Source organism: Akebia trifoliata, chromosome 9, assembly GCF_017979445.1.
Source record: "Akebia trifoliata isolate Shusen 1 chromosome 9, ASM1797944v1, whole genome shotgun sequence".
NCBI classification, from domain to species: Eukaryota; Viridiplantae; Streptophyta; class Magnoliopsida; order Ranunculales; family Lardizabalaceae; genus Akebia; species Akebia trifoliata.
The window spans coordinates 19,684,940-19,704,523 of record NC_141383.1 but is presented as its reverse complement, the minus strand read 5'-3'; the positions used below and the strand labels follow the sequence as shown (position 1 = coordinate 19,704,523).

The window sequence follows — 19,584 nt, the reverse complement described above, 5'->3', positions numbered from 1 at the left end:
ATATTTAAATGTTCAAAATTAAGAGAATATCATTCATCATTTGTCATTCATGATCAAAAATCGTTGAAAATGATTACAATCACAATTGAAAAACCTAACTAAGTGAAGATGAGAAAATGACACTTTGAGCATTTCAATGACTTCATACACGTGAGATGGGGTCAATCGACTATAAACAAAAGAAAAATTTACTAAATAGACTATTAAGAAATCACCCAAAACTTAGGACTATTTAGAAAAAAGTCCCTCTGCCAAGGTCCTCTAAATAATTTTCCCTATAAGAAAAGGTCTAACCAGCTTTTAAATAAGAAATTTTATTTGGCCTAGCCTGGCCTAGGTGCTTGGCTAGGATTTGTAGGTCAGATTACCACCAGGCCATTTCTGACCCAACCCGAGTCCGGCCCACTGACAGCCCTACACAGATGACAGAAGCAACTCAAAAGAACTCAAGAAAAATTTCCTTAGAATCTACATTTAAGCCGTTTTATGCATGAACATGTATTAGAGGCGCGCGCCATGCACCCACTTAAAGAGAATTTAAAAAAAATGGTTTAAATGACTAAGTTAACCTTAAACAAAAACTCTCCGCACCCACTTTAAAAAAAAATTCAACATTTTTGATCGATAGGAAATTATCGAAATTTTCCATTGTGACTCGGTAGGATCCTATTTGAATGGATCCGGTAGGATCATATTGAATCTGATATAGTAGGTAGGATACTAAATGAAGTCTTTTTGGATCAAGAGTTGAGGTTTTCACGATTATTTATAGTCTACTTTTTAAGATCTAAGGGTATTGCATTTTGTATCATTAAATCTTCGTTGACATCTTATGCAAATGAGAGAATGTGGAAGAGGGCAGAGAACAAAAACAACAAATGAGATTCGATAGGGATGATCTGATCAAATAAGACGCAAGGTTTGATTGGGGTGGTGAGTGTTGAGACTAGTGGATATTTTAGGGAGGGGGTGCAAAGAGTGAGTGCAGAGAGGATAAACGGTGGGTGCAAGTAAAACTCTCCTATGTATCATGAGTCTGGGAAGCCTTACTAAATTAGTAAAGATTTCACCCTCACGAACGGGTCCTTGCGCTCACCTTGTAGAGGACAAAATTCAATCAACTTTGAAAAAACAAATTTCAAAAAACATGTATTTTTCCACCCATTGAATTTCAATTTTAAGTTTGAGAGTTAAGTGGAAGTTCGATAGCCGCCTATTTGCAAAACCTTGTATCAAATTGCTTTTTAAAAAGTAAAAATAAAAATTACACTGAGTTTTTCGAAGAAACTTAGAGGGTTGTGGTGTTGGATTGCTGATGTGATAATCCATTGAGCAAACGACCCTTAATAAGGCTTAAGACCTTACTTAGTAAGGAAAAGTTTTCTCATATATCATTGCCTTCTGCAAAGTTTCAATTGTAAGGATCTATTTGGATGTGGCAGCTAGAAGTACTTACAACGTACCGTCTGCAAGAGCTGGAAAAGTACTAAGTGTTTGGAAACTATCTGACAAGTACTTCTAATATAGTTTTATGTTTGGAAACTATCAAAATATACCTTTATAAGTATCAATTATTGTTTTTAACCTTATAAGTCCACTAATTATGCCCTAAAATATGTTTTAGGGGTTATCAACCATTAAAAAAAAATGATGGTCTATCATTTTAAACACAAGTTATAGTTAATTTTTTTTTATAATAATTAAAAAAAAAAAAAAATTGGCATACCTTGAAGAATTTGATAAATAAATAAAAACAAAATGACAAAGATAAATATGAAAATAGAATAACAAATAACCCTTTTACATTGCTATGCCCAAAAATATATTTGCATCATCAAGATAAATATGAAAATGGAATACCGAAGTAATTGCAACACAATGAACTCGTACAAAATAGCAACCAAGCAGAAAGTATTTTATAGATGGTTCAAAATAAGGCATTCAAGCAATTAATCTTGAAACTAGTACTAGCCAGATCATGAAAATTATGCTTCTAAAATTATAAACAGACAGAAAACTATAAAAAAAAAAAAAAAAAATTGGAAAGATGAGGTCTAAGTTAAAGTTATAGCTCCTAAGAGTTGGTCATTCATACCTGGAGAGTAGAGTTAGGTTGTGGGAGTTGCAACTCCATCTTCCAAACACGCCCTAACTTTTTTTTAAAATGTGGATAACAAACAATAGCCAGCACAAACCCCGAGGGGGTGGTTCAATGGCAATTTCGGATCCAATAAGCGGTGAGAGTCTGTAGGTTTTGAGTTCAATATCTAGTATGAGCAGTATTTCCTCAGGGGCCACCCGTGAGGGAGCACCCTCACTTACCTAGTGTATGACGTGAGGCTGTTGCACATGCCTGGGGGAGGGAACCATATGCCTTGGCTCTGGCACTGGCTCTTCCGGTCCCCCTACTTGAATGTAAGTATGGACACACCCGTCATCCAAACAAAAAAAAATATAGCCAGCACAAGCAATACACAAACCCCAAAGCCAAAGGCAACAATGGCAGAACAGCATTCAACTCTAACACATAATTGATATTAAAATATTTTAATCTTTTGATAAATGATTGCTCTTCAAATGTTTTAATGATCATAATCTAGTTTTAATGGGCAATTATGAGAGAGTTCCCATAACCTCTATTCTTTTATCGTGCAATGACGCAGCAGCTTTGAGTACATCTGCAAAAATAACATCACAGGAAGAGTCAAGTGCATTGTTTCAGAACTCGGTTTGATGTCTCGTCTTATCCATGCATGAGACAGAGTTGTTTTGGACAAGTCAACTTGTCTTAGACAAGACAAACCCGTTGATTTGGTTTATAATGATTGATTTACATGTATTTAAATTAAAATAATTATAAATTTTTAATAAAACAAGGAAATTAGAAGATGTTTAGGCATAAAATCAAATTTCATTATATAATAAATATATAAATTCTATAAAAAAAATTAATCAAAATCCTGGTTGACTCAGCCGAGATTTTCAAAATATTGTCTGAGACATCTCATTTATCTCCCCGAGATGATGCAAATGTTGAGATACAATGTATATCCATATTGTTACTGAATGAGATCGAGATGACTCAGGCGAGTCATCTTGGTATTGGACGAGATTTAAAACCATGGTCAAGTGCTATATGCATAAATAGGATCAGACAAAGGCTGGAGACACGGATCAATTTAGAGACGAAGGTTATGAAGACAGATGGGTTTAAGGGAAATATCATTACAGTGGAATAAAATGATTCATGTAACCAACCCCAGATGGTTGGGATAAAGTTACCCTCCATACCTTGAATTTGTTTGATAGTTTATCGATAAAAAAAGAAAGAAGGGAACATTGAATCAAGATACTCACGGTTAGAAAGAGTCCCCGACATCATGAATTGGCTGTCAAAAGGAGGGATTGGACACCAAAAACCAGAAAAAGAACTCCACCTGAGAGTGCAACCTGCATCCAAAGGAATATAAATTTAACTTTATGAATAAACAAACAAAAAGTGATATATAGATCAGTCCATGATTTTAAAATACGAATGCTTGAAAATCAATGCCAGTAAAGTCCGTTACCATTTTCTCAGATATCTGAGATGCCAAACTCTTGCCACCGATAACAGCTGCAGTAGTGCACAATGCTTGTCCGCTACATCAAAATCAGAAAAAAAGGCAATCATAAGTGTCCACATAAATATGATGCCTTTGGGAACAATTCAGAATGGAGGCATCTCTATCACTGTAAAGTTGGCTTTTTTACTACAATGCAAAGATGGTAAATGGCATAAAGATTGTTTAATCTACGGCAATGAAATAGTAGACCACCCTTTATATGGCCACAGTCCAAAATTCACTATCCAATGGAAATGATTGCACGTGCTCCAAGGATTAGTCGTGTGGTGCACTAAGAGGCTTGGATATCTCGATTCCAAAAAAAAAATTAAAATATTAGGGGATCTTGGATTGGAAGCAAACAAAACTCATGTTGATTGACATTCCTTACCATCCAAGAGAAGCTTTAACTTGGGCAACATCTCTACTGTCCATTTTATTGGGCAAAATTGCAAAGTGGATGGAAAGGATCATCTAAGTGGTATGAACTTCGGAACATTGGTCCACACAAGGGGTGACCTAACATTTAATTAGTGTATACTCTTGACCATCTATGCGGCACACAACATTCTATGTCAAAATATGTGTAGGAGAGGTAGTCCATGCATGGCATAGAAGCTCTACAGCATGATTCTGTACTCTCGCTACTACAACTGCTTGTCTTCTGCAGTTTATGGTTATCACCACACCACTGTGAAAATCCACAGCTGGAGGAGGTCTCTTTATCTGTCAAACATTTTCCATCACTGAAAATATCTTTTGTAGTCGAAAGCTTTATAGTGGTTGCATAGGAGGCAAACTAGGAGAGTAAAGGAAAAAAAAAAGAGAAAATTTGACAATAAATGCATCATTTGGTTCAAATGACAAAATTGGTGGACAATTTTGATTATTTTGTGTCTAGTATGCCAAATATAGCCAGTGCATTGCATGCAGAGCAGCCTTTCAACATAGATATTTGAATAAAAAAATAGTAAAGCGTACATGATTCCACCAAGAACTACGCCTAGTGGGTTCTCATCAGCGGCCAAACCAATTGTAGCTAACTGAAAGAGCAGTTATGTTCAGTCAGAAGTGATGATAAGACAAGATGGATAGTGATCTAAATACATGCAGATCCTTGCCTTGCTACTTACCTGGCTTTTGTCACCCCACTCTCCAAAGAATGTAATGGAAAATGCCTACAGAATGACAATGAGAATGAAAAAATTGATTAACGAAATGTTAGCATTACGTACATTTGTACCAAATCATTTGTAAGAATTACTACCTTCAAAAATATGGGTGAGAAGAAGTGTGCGAGTAATGGCTTTCTCTGCTTTTTCAAATCATCTGCCTGGAAGAACACAAAATGGTTAGATACATAGACCAGTAGATTTTGGCTGAGTCATGTTAGACCACGTTTGGTAATGGCCTTTACAGCTACACATTTTTAAGAGTTTTAATTAAATTGGATTTCTTAATAAAAGAATGTCAATATTTTGGGAAACCCTAAGTCGTTGGAATTGGAAATATATCATCATTAGGATTTATTAGGAAACGTTGATGGGAAGGAATTCTAGGCCCTCTACTATTCATCTATAAAAGAAGGAATTGGCATCCTTATTAGAGCATCAACTAAAAACGTTGGAGGCATCTAAACTATAGCAATTTGGCCATTATCCATCAACAACAGTAAACCCTAGCCAATTCAATCAATAGAGAGAGAGAGAGGAGAAGGTGAGTCCAGGATTCAAGAAACATGGATCAACTTGGTTCGTGTGAAAAAAGGAAAATCGATTCACTCCGCCAGGTTATTATCAGAGTTTGGATTTTAAGCTCAATGGCACAACAAGGTATGTACCCAATTTAATTTTGGTCAGATCAAAACGTAATAGGTTCTTGATATATATAGTTGATTTTGAACAATTAGCATAATAGATGATTGAATGAGTAAATCATTAAGTTCTAACAAGATTAAGTAAAACACGAGGAATGGTCAAAAAAAGTTTCATAGAAAGAAACAAGAGAAGTGTTGATCATGTTTTAAAGGAACACAGGGATAGAGACAGTTCAAATAAAATATTGTATTCTTGACCTCTCACCTTGGAGCTGGCTTTGGCCTTTCTTGCACTTGCCTTCAAATCAGCATCCTAACCAACCAATAAAAGCAGAGTGAGAAAAAAGTTGAAGTTTGGAAGTAAAACTAGGGCAAGCGAGAAAAGCACCAAAAAATACCAACCAATTTTGCTTCAACTGCAGCCAATTCTTCGGCCTCCCTGTTTGGTTAAATAGAGTTAATGCAGTGCCCATGCAGAACATGAGTTGAAATTGACTGAGAGATGAAGACCATGAACAAGCCCATGCCCAAGATAGAAATTACAAGAATGGAAGATGAGCAAGAAGAATACCCTTCTTCAGTGAATCCCTCCCATAAACTCCAAAGCCCAAATCCAAAGAATAAAAGGGTGGTTATGTGATGAGTCCATTTGCGAGGAATCTGAAACACATATCAACGTTGGAAACTACGACGAGTTATATGATCAAAATAGAAAGCCCATGGGAATGACAACCAAGTCACTGTATGTAAAAACAACAATGAGAATGGTATTTTGATATGTACTGACAATAGCTTGCGCAGAAGCGAACATGATATAGGTCATGTATTCTTTTATATGAAAATTTCACCACCAAATTAATGTTCCTATCTCTAATGCATCATTCTGTTCTCTTCAACTTAAATCGAATCTTACCCATCCACATGTAGTCTTGTAGGACAGGATCACTCACTTGACAAATGTGGGTGAACATAAATCTCTTGATTTTATGGTTCCTCACAAAAAAAAAAAAAAAACAAAACAAAAGCATTTTTGTGCCTCAAAAGCCTCAACTTAGAATTTTTATTTGATGAAAGGTTTCTTATTTTCTATTTATCATCAATTGGTTGTATCCCATACCGCACTAATATGAATGACTAATCATGGAACTTCCATATGTCATAAGCAAACTTCTTACCAAATTTGGTGCAGCCCACCCAACAAGGGCAGAAAGAATAGTCATTACCTACAAGTTCATGACAATTTATATAATCATGAGACTCCAAAGAAATCAAAATTCAAAATAACATGAGGAAATATGCATAAGAACACTTACAATCAAAGCTCCCAGGCAACCAGATAAGACAAGCCTCCGTGGATGACGCATTGCCAAGATCTAAAAGACATGCATCCCAATGTCACATAAACAAATTAAAAATTTAGCTTTCACGGTGTGTTTGTAAAGAAGAATACAATGCATTTCCTAACTGTTATGCATAGGATGAGATAAAAATAAACAATTCAGAGAAAAGTGGTCTGGCAATGGGAAAATCAAATACTTTGTGATTCATGCTTGCGTTTCACTTTAATCTAACAAAGGATGACATTAGAAATCAATACAAAGCCACAATACGTTTTTATATACATAAGGTGGCGTTCTTTTGACAAAATCCTAGACAACATTCTAGACAAAGCATTCTGTCTTATATGGGCTAAAAATTTCATAATGGGCAGATTTTTTGTGAGGATGATCTCTATGATGAGAAAATCATCCTCACAAAAAATCAGCAAATTCTGAAATTTCTAACCCTAGTTTAGAAGATGAAGAATCGTGAACCGTCAATTTTTACCATTAGTTTATAACCATTTTTCATGGGGTTAGAAGTTTCAGAATTGGCTGATTTTTTATGAGGATGATCTACTGACTATAGAGATCATCCTTAAAAAAATCAGTCAACTTCGAAACTTTTTAGTCATATAAGACAAAACTTTGTCTAGAATGTTGTCTAGGATTTTGTCAAAAGAACGCTACCCATATATATAAGAAAGCCACAATTGGTTTTCTTCAAAGGTAAGCTAAGCTCAAAAACAAAGTCTCCGAGCACATTGTTACTAGAGTGATGTGTGTTAAATCATTGATAGAAGCAAATATGGAAACTACAATTCTAGGTGTTTTATATTTTGAAGACCAAGTGAATGGTGTACCTTCTGAGAGATTTGGGGGACAACATTTGAGAAGATTTTGCAAATAAAGAAAAGTAATATCATGTGGTTTGAATGGAAAGAAAAAGGTGAATGTTCAAAACAACCTGCTAACAGTTCATCAAATTAGAAGAGTCGGAAACCAACTGCTAAAGTTAAACTTATTAAAACAAATAAATAAATAAAAATGGAACAAGAAACATATCCCCTGTGCAGTATTATTGAGCAGACATTCCACATAATCCTAAATGTAAATATAGTAAATTATTCTACATGTAATTTTTTGTTTTTTGTTTTTTTGTTACTGAGGGAGTATCCCATCAACACTCTCAAGTAAGCGTGACAGACTAATCTCCTTGGGGGCCCTGCATAACCAACCCCACATTGTTTAGTTTTCAAAAATTACAAAAATATCCTTTTTACCATATAAATTTCCAAAAATCCATTAATCAATATTTTAAATTACAAATAAGCCCTTTTGATACATGTGCGTTTGCAAATGCCACCTTCTAGTGTTCAATAAACTAATGATCTTAGATTACATAAGACCCAAAATCACAGTTTAAAATCTTAGTATCGTTGCAATGTTTCGATCAATAGAAAAACCGATACTGTACCAACCAAAAAATTCCAATACAATCCCAAAACATTCAATGTCACAGGGTCTCATCTAATAACGATACATATCGACCAATAGATACTGATATTTTGAATCATGCCTAAAATCATTGTTTCTCATCAAATGCCCTCATCGCAAAATCATTATTTTTTTTTATATCAAATTCCCTCGTTGTAATTCCCTATACTTATCTCACAACAGATTTATATAATTTCATCAGCAAGTCATGATGCTTAAAATTGATTCAAACTTCAAAATGTCTCAATTCCTATAAGGTTACATGGTCTAAGAAATCATTTAGAAGCACCACAAACAACAAAATTCAACACACACAAAAACAAGTAAATTAAATTAAATAATTAAGCATCAATAATACAGGATAACAGCAAAAAATCTACTCACTGCAGCAGCAAAAAAGGTTTTATCTCCAATCTCAGATAGAACTGTCATTGCAAGAGATTTGGTGAAACCCTAATCAACAAAATCAAACAAGAACAACAGTTTAAGGTTTTCTATCTCCAAATTCAGAAGAGAAGAAGAACAAGGACTTAATGAGTTGCAGTGTTGGATTTTTGTCCATACCTGAAGCACTGTGAAACTCATCTTTACTGAGTTGCTGAGAGAAACCCTAGATTTTCGCAGAGAGAGGGAGAGAGATGAATGTCAGATATTAGAATTAGATTCGGAGTCTCTGTCTCGCAAACGTCTGTCTGCGTTCAGCTCTGACTCGGCCTTGTAAAACATGCAAAAACAAAAGGCTTTTCTAGGGTACAACGATGTTGGACACCTGAGTATCCAATGAACAGATTAGATGATATAATATTCAACATTTCTAAGGATTATTATATTGTAAAATCTCTAGGAAACATTTTTACATCTCATACGTACGTAAGACTACAAGTGTCCAACGAAGTTGGATCTTAGTAAGTTTGTTACAGACTCGTCATTGTAGGAGTGTTCTATTAGTAGTGGTAACGTGGAAAATATTTAAAGACCCCACATCTGAAATTCGATGAAAAAGTGTGATCTTAATAAAGGGAGCTTCTATAGCCACACCAAGTTTTACTAAGAGCACGTCTAGATGTGGTCTAATTATTTGATGATATCATGTGAATAGGTGTGCTACTAGTAAAAGTTAGTGTAGCAATAGAATATCACTTAATCGATTGGTGATTAATAAATCTTAATCAAATGTGTGAAAATTTAATATACAAGTCAAACTTGACAAAGACACCCGAACCGGTCATAATATTAAAAGGTTAAATCAATTTGGTTGAGGTACAAGTACGACCAATCATAATTTATTAATGAGTCGTGTTGGGGTGATATTGGATCTAGTTAGATTCTCACATTTCTGACTTGGGGTGTACATAACCATAGTTTATTTTCTCAAGATACTAGTAAAATATCTATGTTCATGTGGTGCACCTCCATGTCAAAAATGTGAGAATCGCAGTAGATCCAATGTTACCCTGCATTAGTGTTCATGAAACTAAACAATCCAATCCCCAATTGAAATAGATTCCGACTAACCTTACTAAGGGTCCTTGGGACTTCCTTGTATCATCCGGTCGACAACAAATTTCATAGATTTATGTTGAAATTCGTGAAATAAAATCACAAATGATTTATATTGATTTTGATGAAAATGGAAATACAGATCTCAGTGTTTTCCTCTAATTAAAAGTTAAATACAAAAATAAAGATGGCATGTGTAACTTTCTTCTCTCTAGGTTTCACATTTTATAGGATGAAAAGATTGCTTTGATAGTGGTTTTGTTCGTGTTTGATTTTCTATAGATTTTCTTCTCTTTAGATTTTACACTTTATCAGATGAGAAAGATTTATTGGCTTTCAGATAAAAGATTTTATGATTGATCTTCTCTTTAATCGGAGTCCGAATTTCTTGAAGAACTTTGCTTCATCTTTGAAGAAGTGCTTGAGAGCTTCTTCTTTTCTAAAGAAAGAGTTTTTATCTTCTGAGAAAGAGATCTAGATCCCGGTCCCCTTCAAATCAAGGAGATTCTTGTATTTATAAACTTAAAGATAATTTAACTTTCTAACTATACCCCAATTTAAAGAGCTTTGATTGGGTTGTTTAAAAATTAAATTTGTCCAAATCCAATTTCAAACTATATGAGGTCCGTCTCAATCAATGGATCCTAATTAAAATGTGTAGATTCAAGTCTAATTTCAAGGACTTTTTGATAATTTAAAGAGTTGCAAGGTCTTTTTAAAAAAATCTATGCCTACAAATCCCCCCTCAAGGATGCATTGCCGGAAGCATAGCTGAAGGCGATGTATCCTTGATCTTGTTTGCAAACATATAAATGCTTGAATTTAGAAGGATTGACCAAGTGATTTCATCTTGCAACCTTCATCACCACAACTTTTATTGCTCCGTGGGCCTTGGAGTTGAGTTCCAAGCCTACTATATAAACCATTAACGTGTGATATATTTGAGTTTGCTTCTTGGAGTTAGATTTGGGAGCCATGACTCTCAACAAGCTAACTTGATCACGTTGGATCTTTGGCAAATGCGTGAATGCATTCCTTCTTTATCCTTGTATGGTGGGGTTGGTCTTTGGCAAATCATGGAAGCATGGGCTCCATTAGCCTAGTTTGAAAAGGACTTGATGCTTGGCCTAGGTAAATGATTATTGAAGACAAAAGGGTGTGTTTAACCTCAAACATGTTGGCTTGAAAGCAAGTAAGCCTTATTGGAGCCTGTTGTGTCATGGGATCAAAAATATTTTGAAATTCATTTTCCTCATATGGATAGGATGATGCTTTAGAATTTGGTGTACCAAGATCCATGGGATCAAAACCTATTGAAATTCATTTTCCTCAAATGGATAAGATTAAGCTTGAAAAGTTGTGTTCTATTAGAATTTGTGCTTGAAAACTTCTATTCTCTCTCATCCATGAAATAGATACAACATGTGTTTAATTTCATCCACAACTCTTCCTACAAGAGTTTTAGTGGTATCTTTGGTTTAGAAAGCGAATTCTTCGGGATTCCTCAACACTTTTTTTTTATTTTAATTTTCCATATTTTACCCAATCTAGAGACAAGACCCAACACTTTCTAGACTTTCTTTCTTTCTACTTTTTTTAGAACTACTTGGTAAGAACACACGTGTATTTCCAAAATGTCTTAAAGGTTGAATTGTGTTTAATTGCACGATTCTTTTCCTCCTGGCTGTCGTGTTCAACTTCTCATCGTTTAGCTTTAAAAGTCAAGATGTAAAATGCAATCCAACCTCCTCTTGTTTTTTAATGCGTGGGCTTGGGAGAACATTTTATTGGATGGTTTCTAGACTCACGCCGATATACCTTCAACGTTCAAACCACATGTACCAACCATTCATCCGAAAGCTTGAGTTTTGACCCAAATAGTTGGAACGATGTTGATGATGACCTTGAATAGTGGACTTAAAGGATTTCTTCAAAAGGTGTGGCCCGCCCAAGTTGAAGACGAAGTTCAATGAGAAAACTGCAGATTATGGATCTTTAGGTAGACAAACTTAGGGCTTTGATCTTTTCAAAGTAGTTTTATCTAATTCAGACTGAGCTTTTTGAGTCAAATCATATTAGATGAGCACAACAACATGGAGGCTTGTTGACTTTTCCACAAAGTTGTAGCATAATGATGGGCGATTGGTCCACTATTTGTTTTGTTTTTTGTTTTTAATGGTCAACAGGGTTAAGGCAGATCCCGACCAGTTACAGCCTAAGGGAGAGGAAACCTCTTTGATCTTGAGAAACAAGAGAAGCTAGAGAACTAGAAATAGACCCACACTCAATTTCTAGTGCTCTTTGATTGACCACAACTTTCATGAAACACATGCCCAAGAAAGAGAAAAATCAAAAGAATGAAGAGAATAAGATCATTTACTCAAACAAATAAGAAAAAAACCATATCACGTGTGAAACACTTCTTTGTTTGATTATGGTAAAATTTTGAATCATGTAAGCACATCAATAGCAAGCAGGAGGGCGCACAATTCATTTGTAGACAGCTTAGGCGCATCAATTAACACACTCTATTGGCATTGGGGGCACCAATAATAGGTAACACAACTTTTGCATTTCGGGGCCTAGCGAAGAACACTAATCTTCAGTATGATGGTGGCATTATATTCAACATGATGGTTTGTGTGTACGTCTCCAATCATAGTGTTGTACCATGTGTGCATGTACCAATAGGTTTTGTCATCATACAACATGATGCTTCCAACAACCTATGTGATCTCTAACTTTCTTTTAGATCGGTAACACTACGTCATATTGAGAGATAAACGACTGTCTTGGACAGTCGTTTTTGACAAAAACGACTGCCCTTTCAGTCGTTTGCGCAGTCGTTTAAAAAGGAGTCGCGATTAGAAAGCGACTGTCAAAGAAAGTCGGAAACAACGACGGCTTTCGTCCGTCAAAATGACCGTCGGAAACAACAACGGCTTTAGTCCGTTAAAATGACCGTCGAAAACAACGACGGCTTTAGTCCGTTAACATGACCGTCGAAAACAAAGACGGCTTTAGGCCGTTGAAAAATACGACGGTTCTAGACAGTCGGAAAAAGCGACTGTTAATGGCAGTCGTTTTTATCAATTTATAATTAATAAATTGTGATTTCATAATTTGAGAATAAAGTTGTTCTAAACTGACTTCGTTCCACACTGCTCACAATTATATGCTGACTTGGCAGTGGGCCATAGATTTTTCCTCGAGATGTAAGATTAAATATTTAATTTGATCTTATTTCAATCCATAAAAATTATACACACCATCTATTTTAGACATTAATAGTAACTGAAGCTCTTATTTTCTTCTTTTACTTTTATAGAATTTTTCAATAATTCCGAATACAATCAAGATCAACGGGTCCAACCAAAGTAGATGATTCTTCTCCAAGATCAGTGTTCATATCTGTAATCAACCCTGTTTCTTGTGAGATACTAATCATCTCCCTCTCTGCTTTACGACTCTACTCCATTTGGTTCTCCAATAAAACCTTCAATATTGATTGATCTTGCATTAATGCAGAATTTGGTTCTCACAAGACTTGAAACATATGGTTTCTTACAACTAGAACTCTTGTTAAATATTCTGCAAATCACCCACTCATTCTGCCAAAATAAATAAATAAATAAATAAATAAAACAAAAATAGGAAAAAATAAGATAAAATAAAGAGATATAGCTCTCTACCTTAGTTGTTTTGGGGAGGTTGTAAGGAGAGAACTTTCCTTCTAATCTGAACTCATGCGTGACCCAATTAGTTTTTTCTCCTTTAGGAACTCTTCTAATCTGAACTCATGGGTATTTTCTATCTCTAACACAGAAGAAATACCATTGTTTCCCACCCATTTTTGCCCCCCCTTCATTCAAAAATATATACATATATGTTAAAAAATAAGGATATAATTATCAAAGAAGAAGAAATATAGTTTTGTTTAGGATACTTACATGGCAAATCCCAAGGTTCACACTTATTCAAATCCGCTTCACCAATTGCTTTAGCATTGAAGTCGCTATCAAACACCTTGCTGATGTCAATGAAGTTCTTCTCTTTGTGTGATTTCAGGTTTTGAATAGCAACCTCGTAAATGGGATCAACTAACAGAACCTAAAGCAACGGTAGACATTAGCCAAGACAATTCATAAACAGAAAAATAACAAAACATCAAAGATCGCATAGAGGTCCATGTAAATGATACCACTAGCATTAACTTCACCTAACGCATAAATAACAAACACCTATTTCTATCTCTACTAATGAAACCAAAGTTTGCCAATAAAGATAGCAAACCTTAATTGACCGATCTAAAATTGGAGTTGATAAATACCTTAATACACTCTAATTAATTCAAAATGGAGTAAGGGGTGACTAATTACGTAATTAGTCATTGAACTAATTTCAACGAAGATGGTGTTAAGGAAATCATTGAACTACACCACACAACATCAAACCAACTCAATTCATAACTGAACTTGAATGGATATAGCTATAAGCTTAGGTGAGGTTGAAAAACACGTACCCATCCAGCTCCGGTGTGAGCGGGACCATGAAAAGCAGTGGCAATGTATTCCCGTAATGAACAAGTTTCTCATTGAGTTCATGTTTGTGAACTGTAAAAATGAGGGCCCCACCAACGCTGACAGCAACAATAGAACATAAATATAGTTAGTCATCACTAGACCAGAAAACTGAGTTTGGTAAAGGACGGTTTGTATTCACATACCAACAAATAAGTCCAAACAAAACACATTGGTTTTGGTGGTCCAATTGAAGTAACTTCAACCCCCTCAAGCATGCATTTGCAACCTATACAGCAAATGAAACAACAAACCAAGCATTTTACTCAACTAATTCGATAAACATCCGGTAACAGTTGGCAAACCTCATTGGGGAAGAAGAATGATCAAAAGATAAAAGTAAAAATAAACAGAAATAATAAGCAAGAACGAAATGAAAGAAACTCCAAGCAAATGATTGAGTTTGAACTTCCTAGGATCTAAGTTTGATAAATCAGATATGTATACTGTTAATAGACCAAAGATGAGTTCAAACTTTTCTGCCTATAACATGTCAAAGGTCAGGACCAAAACTACAGAGGTAAAGAAAAAAAAAAATGTACCTGGGATAGAAGATGCAAGCTTCCTGTGTATTAAACAATGGAGACGTGGCACCTGAAAATCACTAGCAAGAAAGATGAAGACCTGAAATCAATAACAAATAGTATATGTTGGGCTTGTTTTGGTTTATAATTTAACATCCTCAATAACTGGGAATGAATAGTGGCATTGGGTCTTTCAATTGGTAAGTCAGCAGTGTTTTTTGTTTTGGCCAAGTTTCATTATTATGTAATGTATTGGCCAACACAAGCAAAATATTTAGCTTGCAAAAGTAAATATGGATCACAAGTTCACATATGGATCCTAAATGCTTAAAATTCTGTTTCGATACAATGCTTCGGTCAGGAGAAAAACCAAGACGGTCTTGGCCAAAACATTCTGAAACATTCAAAATTTTGAAACATTGAGATGCATCCAAAATTTTCCAATGCTTTGTTCTGCTATGTAAAAAACAAGATTGTAGTGCTAAAACATTCCGAAACAGAACAAAAATTCAAACCATGGATATTATTAGTTTTATTCTATAATCACGTTTTAGAGACTTGGGTCTTCCAACATCAGTATCAGTAAGAAGATCCAATATAAAAAAGTATGCCTTCTTTCAGAAATGTAATTACTTAATTGATAAAGGAAAACAATAGCATGTAAACATCACTATAGACTTCAATAGAAATGCAAATGAGAAGTTTTGTGAGCGTTTAGTCATGGGTTAATCTCAGAATATGGGGAAAAATAAACCAAGGATATAAAACAATTTCGAGTAAACCAAAGGACAGCTAAAGAGTAACTTTATAGCTCCATGCAGGCAACTTCACAATTTAATCAACCTAGTACAGAAAATTGCAATCAAGTACAACATCATCAGCATCATCATCATCGCGGAAACCTTATCCCAGAGTATCAAGCACAATATAAGAACATCAAACATACCTGGAGTCCGGTCTTAACAACCCACAATGGACTTGTAGTGATAGCTGTTGCAGCTCACCGTATGTCAAGCGACACGTGGAAAGAAAAATATAAGTATATATTCCAGATATGGTGGTGCCTTTATATAAAATATAAAAAGTTAAAGTTCTTTTTCTGAATAGCATCATCGAAGAGTAGAAAATGGTGCTCTATGGGGAGAAAACCTCGTGGGTTCTGACTGAGTCAAAGTGGTGAAACAATGGGAAACAACAAATCTGGTTGTTGAACCATGACTTGGATTCCAACTTTAAATTAGTTGAAAGAAGTGCAGGAAATTATCCCATTAATTATTCAAAATATGTTTCAATTTTTTTTTCTTCCTATCTGAAAGAAAATTAGGAGACATGTTTTCAACAAAAACATTTGTCTTTATGCTCAAAAGCACTAAACTCACATAGGGCTTGTCCTCTTGTAAGTGAAAACTGCTCCCAATGTGGGGTTTGTGGCTTTGCACTTTTTTTTGGGTGGTGCTGTTCATCACTCGTGGGTGGGGGGTTAGGTCAATTTCAAAGGACTAAAAAAGTGCAAATTTGTGAGTCTTAGTAGGTCTAGGTTTATCTCTTTATCTAATTTTTGAATCATTTCTAGGGCTTATATGGGATTCCTGGCTATGCTTGATTGGTGATATTGGTGTTGATAATTATGATGTCGTAGACATTCTATAGTGTAGGGACACATTTATTTGCTCATGCAAAAGAAACTGTGTACATTACATGTGCAGACTGATATCATGCGATGAAATTCCCTTAAGATAAGATTTTGATGGTGAAAATGATAATGCTATAGGATCTTATCCGTAAAGTCAAAGTTGTGAAAAAAAGAAACTGATTGTATAGGGAAATCATTTTATCTTTTTGACTAAACATCGTGCTTAATCAAGATTTTAAATGTTATTTGGTCATGTAATAGGCTGGAGCTTTAATGTCTTTAGCACTCATCCAAGTCAGAACTAAAAGATGCAACCATGTTAGCCTCGCACAAAGCTTTAATTCATAAATAAAAATGGTTTCATGTCACCTTTGGTAACTTGTCGATGAACTTTGCAGCATTGGCAAGCTCAATAGCAGTCCTGATTTTGGCATCTGTTGCATTCTCCTTACCAAACCCGATGTTCCCTTTTATAGTAGTTGCTAACAATATTGATTCTTGGCTAACAAGCCCAATCTTCTCAAGCCCGGACGAGGTTGAGCCGCCTATTTGGTTAGATAAGGTGCTACGCCACAGCCTGTTGTGACAGTTACCTCTAATCCAATAGACAAATACGATCGGCGCACGACACAATGGATACTTACTTCCTCCTCGAGCCAATTCATTTGCTCATTTTGAGCAAGTGCACATATGCCCAAAATTCAACCTTCCCAAAGCCTAAAAGAGTTGCATGCCATACTCTTAACTTGAGCACAAGTTATTTAAGAGTTTCACCTAAGACCAGCATTCGGAAGATAGAACAGAGTCACTGGACTACAGAGTTTCACCTCAGACCATTGAAGCTTCAATAGGATTTCTCCAATACATGCTACTTGCCAAATCATGCCCTATGCAATTAAAAGATGTCCTCAAAATCTAGCAATAAATTTATTTTTGCAATTAAAGGAAATCATAGCATGAACCCTACTGCAACCATAATCCTAGGATAATGGAGTATCTTTATTAACTGTGATGGTTAGAATAAAGTACGGTATAGCTCTTCTCTTGTCATCCATCACTCTTCTTTCTTGCTTTTCTTTCATGCAAAGTAAAAAAAAAAGCTCATCCGTGTAGTCTTTTTTTGTAATCTTATATCCTGGGAGATATGTTCATACGTGGAGTGTTTCACAGGGTTGCAGCAAACAAGCCTCTGTATGATTACACTCAATGATGTTGATCAGCCTTATCTTCTAAAAATCATACTGACAAACAATCATCACTGTTGATTACACTCAATTATATTGATCATCCTTATCAGAGTTCTTTCTTCATTATACTTCAATTATATATTGGAGGTTGAAAGAATGTTTCGTAAATTAAATTCAAAAACAATTTCATGAATTTGGAATCAAAGTAGCACTTAATTACACCACAACAATTTCTTTATATCTGAAATAAAGAAAATCTATGAAACTCTAAAATTATTAAGGAAAATCTGAGATTCGATCAAAAGCTTTAACATACCTGAATATTCGATTACAAACCCAGCAGAAACTCGCTTCAAATTCGAGAGATCAAAGGTAAGTTAAAATGATTTGAAAGGGGGAGATCGAACAAAGCCCTAAAACTCGCAACACGAAATCACTTTAATCTTCTTCTCCAATTCGGACCAAATCAAAATTGGACCAAAAGGAAATCACTTTAATCTTCTTCTCCAGTCCAGACCAAATCGAGTTCAAACGAAATCAAAATCAGAATTAATTGAGTTCAAACCAAATCGAAATCACTTTAATCTTCTTCTCGAGTTCAGACCAAATCGAAACAACCTTAAAAATCACAAATCGAAATCTGATTGCGTCTGACCACAGATTCAAAACCCTAGAATCTTTCTTTAAAATCCGAGATTTATAAGTGAGAGATCGAGCGAAGAATCGACGATTTTTGTTCAAAATCCGATCGAGATGGAGAGAAAGAGTCAAAATCTGAGATTTGTGAGTGGGAGATCGAGCAAATATCGAAGGTTTTTGTTAAAAATCCGATCGAGATGGAGAGAAAGAGCCAAAATCCGAGATCTGAGATTGAGAGTTGAGCGATGGATCGAAGATTTTTGTTCAAAATCCGATCGAGAGAGAGAGAGAGAGAGAGAGAGAGAGAGATTCAACTAATTTCGATTCTTCGTTCAAAATCGATTGATCGATCGATCGAGAGACATAGAGTCGAGAGAGTCGATTGATTTCGATTCTTCGTTCAAAATCGATCTGAGAGTGAGAGTGAGAGTGAGAGAGAGAGACAGTCGAACAATCTGCTTGTGCGTGAAACAGTGAGAGTCAAGAGTTGAGTCGTGTTGAATCGCATTGAGTCGCGTTAAGTAGCGTTGAGTCGCGGAAAAACAGTGATTTTGCGACTGCTGGATTCCGTCGCTTAAAACGACGGCTTGAAGAAGTCGTTTTTTCCGCAAAACTACTGTCGCTTTTTGCGCCTTATGACGTAGTGTAACCTATACATTTTCTTAGGGGTTGGGAAAAGAAGAAATCGACAAAGGGAATGAACTTGTTGAAAGAGATAAGTAGCACTAGGCCCTGTCAAGATGGCAACACAAAAATATTTACAACCCTCAACCAGTGGTCGCAACCACCAAAGACACCACAAGCAACATGGTCCAAGTCAATTTCTTACTCCATCAATCCCATTGTTGAACTCTTATGGATTCTTTATCACTCTCTTATTTTTTCTCTCTCAAGAACTCGGTCATCTGGCATCTTCAAGCAATTTTGTCTACTACCAATAGTATCAGAGGGTTATTAGTTGTACTAAATGCCATCTCAAGAACCTTTCAAGGTTCATTTGGCTCGAATGCACTTGTTGCAGAATAGCCTTTCCATCCAAGTTCCCCTTTACTCTTTGACTGGATTTCAGGAAGAACAAAATGTCATTTTGCAGCATCGACCATTGTAATAGCATTCAGAGGCCACTTAAATGATCATGTAGGATATCTTGCTTGTTGGGGCAACAACTATTCGATTTGATTTGGTGATTAACTATGTATTTGTTGCTAGAGATGGAAGATAATTGTTGCAAGATGTCTCAGAGTCCTCACCCTATCCAGACTTTCAAGATGCTTATTGTTACTT

General features: G+C 35.5%; 2 protein-coding genes across 18 annotated transcripts; both read right to left on the bottom strand.

Annotated features, from left to right (window-relative positions):
* Positions 1-2,513: 2,513 nt before the first annotated feature.
* Positions 2,514-8,976, bottom strand: LOC147394531 (GDT1-like protein 5). Its single transcript, XM_086454238.1, has 13 exons — positions 8,802-8,976; positions 8,622-8,690; positions 6,735-6,794; positions 6,597-6,644; positions 5,993-6,081; positions 5,824-5,860; positions 5,687-5,734; positions 4,873-4,938; positions 4,739-4,783; positions 4,587-4,648; positions 3,570-3,642; positions 3,358-3,450; positions 2,514-2,678 (listed from the first exon to the last, which is right to left on the bottom strand). The coding sequence occupies exons 1-12, from the start codon at positions 8,820-8,822 to the stop codon at positions 3,379-3,381; spliced, it is 690 nt and encodes a 229-aa protein (XP_086310364.1). The 5' UTR covers positions 8,823-8,976; the 3' UTR covers positions 2,514-2,678; positions 3,358-3,378.
* Positions 8,977-12,963: 3,987 nt separating this feature from the next.
* LOC147394530 (uncharacterized) lies at positions 12,964-18,940 on the bottom strand. 17 transcript variants are annotated; one of them, XR_015181648.1, is made up of 10 exons: positions 17,978-18,933; positions 16,844-17,361; positions 15,788-15,831; positions 15,646-15,684; positions 14,860-14,911; positions 14,464-14,546; positions 14,260-14,376; positions 13,688-13,847; positions 13,430-13,599; positions 12,964-13,348 (listed from the first exon to the last, which is right to left on the bottom strand). XR_015181648.1 is itself a non-coding variant. In XM_086454465.1 (8 exons), exons 2-5 carry the CDS (start codon positions 15,952-15,954, stop codon positions 14,338-14,340), a joined length of 351 nt encoding a protein of 116 aa, XP_086310591.1. In that variant the 5' UTR covers positions 15,955-17,361; positions 17,978-18,940; the 3' UTR covers positions 12,964-13,348; positions 13,430-13,599; positions 13,688-13,847; positions 14,260-14,337. The 17 variants fall into 17 exon arrangements, 4 of the variants coding, with proteins under 4 accessions (XP_086310591.1, XP_086310592.1, XP_086310593.1 ...); XR_015181646.1 differs by having other exon boundaries at positions 15,788-17,361; positions 17,978-18,938; XR_015181638.1 differs by having other exon boundaries at positions 14,860-15,684; positions 17,978-18,937.
* Positions 18,941-19,584: the final 644 nt, after the last annotated feature.